The following is a 1410-nucleotide window of genomic DNA, read 5'->3' as shown; positions in this document are numbered from 1 at the left end:
TTCTCCTTCCTCCTGCAGGTGAGGGCTCAACGAATTGCCCAGTGATGATCCTTGGGCGGCTGGGAAGCAGTGTGCTGCTGCCCCTGACATCTGACGGGATAAGTAAGAGCATGAATAAGAGTATTCACATCCTTGTCACAATGGCAGAATCACCCGGAGACACCACCAAGAAGAAAATAGTGTCTCTGGATCTGCGGAAAGGTGACTCTCCACGCCATCTGGAGAATGGCTATGAGTTTCATCCAGAAAACCTGAGCCTGAGGATCCTGAAAAGCAGGAAGGAGGACGAGGGCTGGTACTTTATGAGCCTGGAGGAAAACATTTCAGTCCAGCAATTTTGCCTGCAGCTGAAGCTCTATGGTAATGACGGTGGCTTCCCCAGTCCCCACTGGAGGGACGAGATAGTTCCTTGCCTAAGAATTTAGGCCTCTCTCAGAAGCAAAGGGTATTCAGAGTTGGAAGCAACTTGAAAGACATCTCAGTCCAGGGGCAAGCCGTCCTTCAGGAAGAAGTTTTAGAAGTTCACAAATCTTTTTTTCATCCAAATTGCACGTTAGTGATAGCTGATTAGCACAAGTTACCTTTAACCCCATTTTCTTGGGGCTCCAGGCCCTCTTGCCTACAGCCCCTCTGCCTGTTGACAAGAGGGCCTGGAGCCCCAAGAGTCTCAATTTACAAATAAGATTTTATTTGAAAAAAGGTGTTTTTTTAATTAAAAAAATTTTGAATACCACTGATCAAGCTCAATCTCACTTTCATAGATGAGGACACTGAAATCTAGAGATAAGTGGTTTGCACGTTCCTACTCACATCTGCGTAGGTGGGTTCGCTGCAGTAGGAGTCCTGGGAGAAGGAGGGCTGAAATTCAGCCCACACATCACTCACCAAGCCCCGCATCCTGACAGAGGATTGCATCTACCTGGTGGAAGAGGCATATTTTTCTCATTTAAACAAATGCTCTGATTATAAAATTGCTTAGTTGCAGAACTTAAACTAGAACGTAGGTCCACCTAAATCTAAGGCCAGTGCATTTTTGAGCCGTTTTAACTGCCAGCCCCTCTTGAACACACCCAGAGTTTGTCTCTTAAGTCCCAAGGCTCCCTTGAATTCCCAGGGATCCTGGCAGCCATGCGGGCTACCCTGCTTCTTCAACAGTGAGTTTCTTATCTCTGAGGATGGGACAGGAGCCCCAAACAGCCGACATTTCTTTAAAATCCTCAGGTACCGACAAGAGAGACAGAAATACCCTCCCTGCCCTTCCCCTGGCCCTAGCATTCCCTTCCCTCCAAACGGTGTATGCAGAATTCCCACAGCCCTCCACCAGGTATCAGGGTGTCCTGATCATTCCAATAGTGTTCCCGGGGCAAGGCTGCCATGAGCACAAAGATTACACATGCATTTTCTAGAACA

At 47.7% G+C, this 1410-nt stretch overlaps 1 protein-coding gene across 1 annotated transcript; it reads left to right on the top strand.

Annotated features, from left to right (window-relative positions):
* Positions 1–21: 21 nt before the first annotated feature.
* On the top strand, positions 22–464 carry LOC112392040 (signaling lymphocytic activation molecule-like). The gene has a single exon (XM_024733579.1). It carries the CDS (start codon positions 45–47, stop codon positions 423–425), a length of 381 nt encoding a protein of 126 aa, XP_024589347.1. The 5' UTR covers positions 22–44; the 3' UTR covers positions 426–464.
* The last annotated feature ends 946 nt before the right edge of the window (positions 465–1410 follow it).

The sequence above is a fragment of the Neophocaena asiaeorientalis genome, unplaced genomic scaffold, assembly GCF_003031525.2.
Source record: "Neophocaena asiaeorientalis asiaeorientalis breed wild unplaced genomic scaffold, Neophocaena_asiaeorientalis_V1.1 C48398939, whole genome shotgun sequence".
Lineage (NCBI taxonomy): Eukaryota > Metazoa > Chordata > Mammalia > Artiodactyla > Phocoenidae > Neophocaena > Neophocaena asiaeorientalis.
The sequence above is the reverse complement of the archived record's forward strand: the minus strand, read 5'-3'. Positions and strand labels throughout refer to the sequence as shown.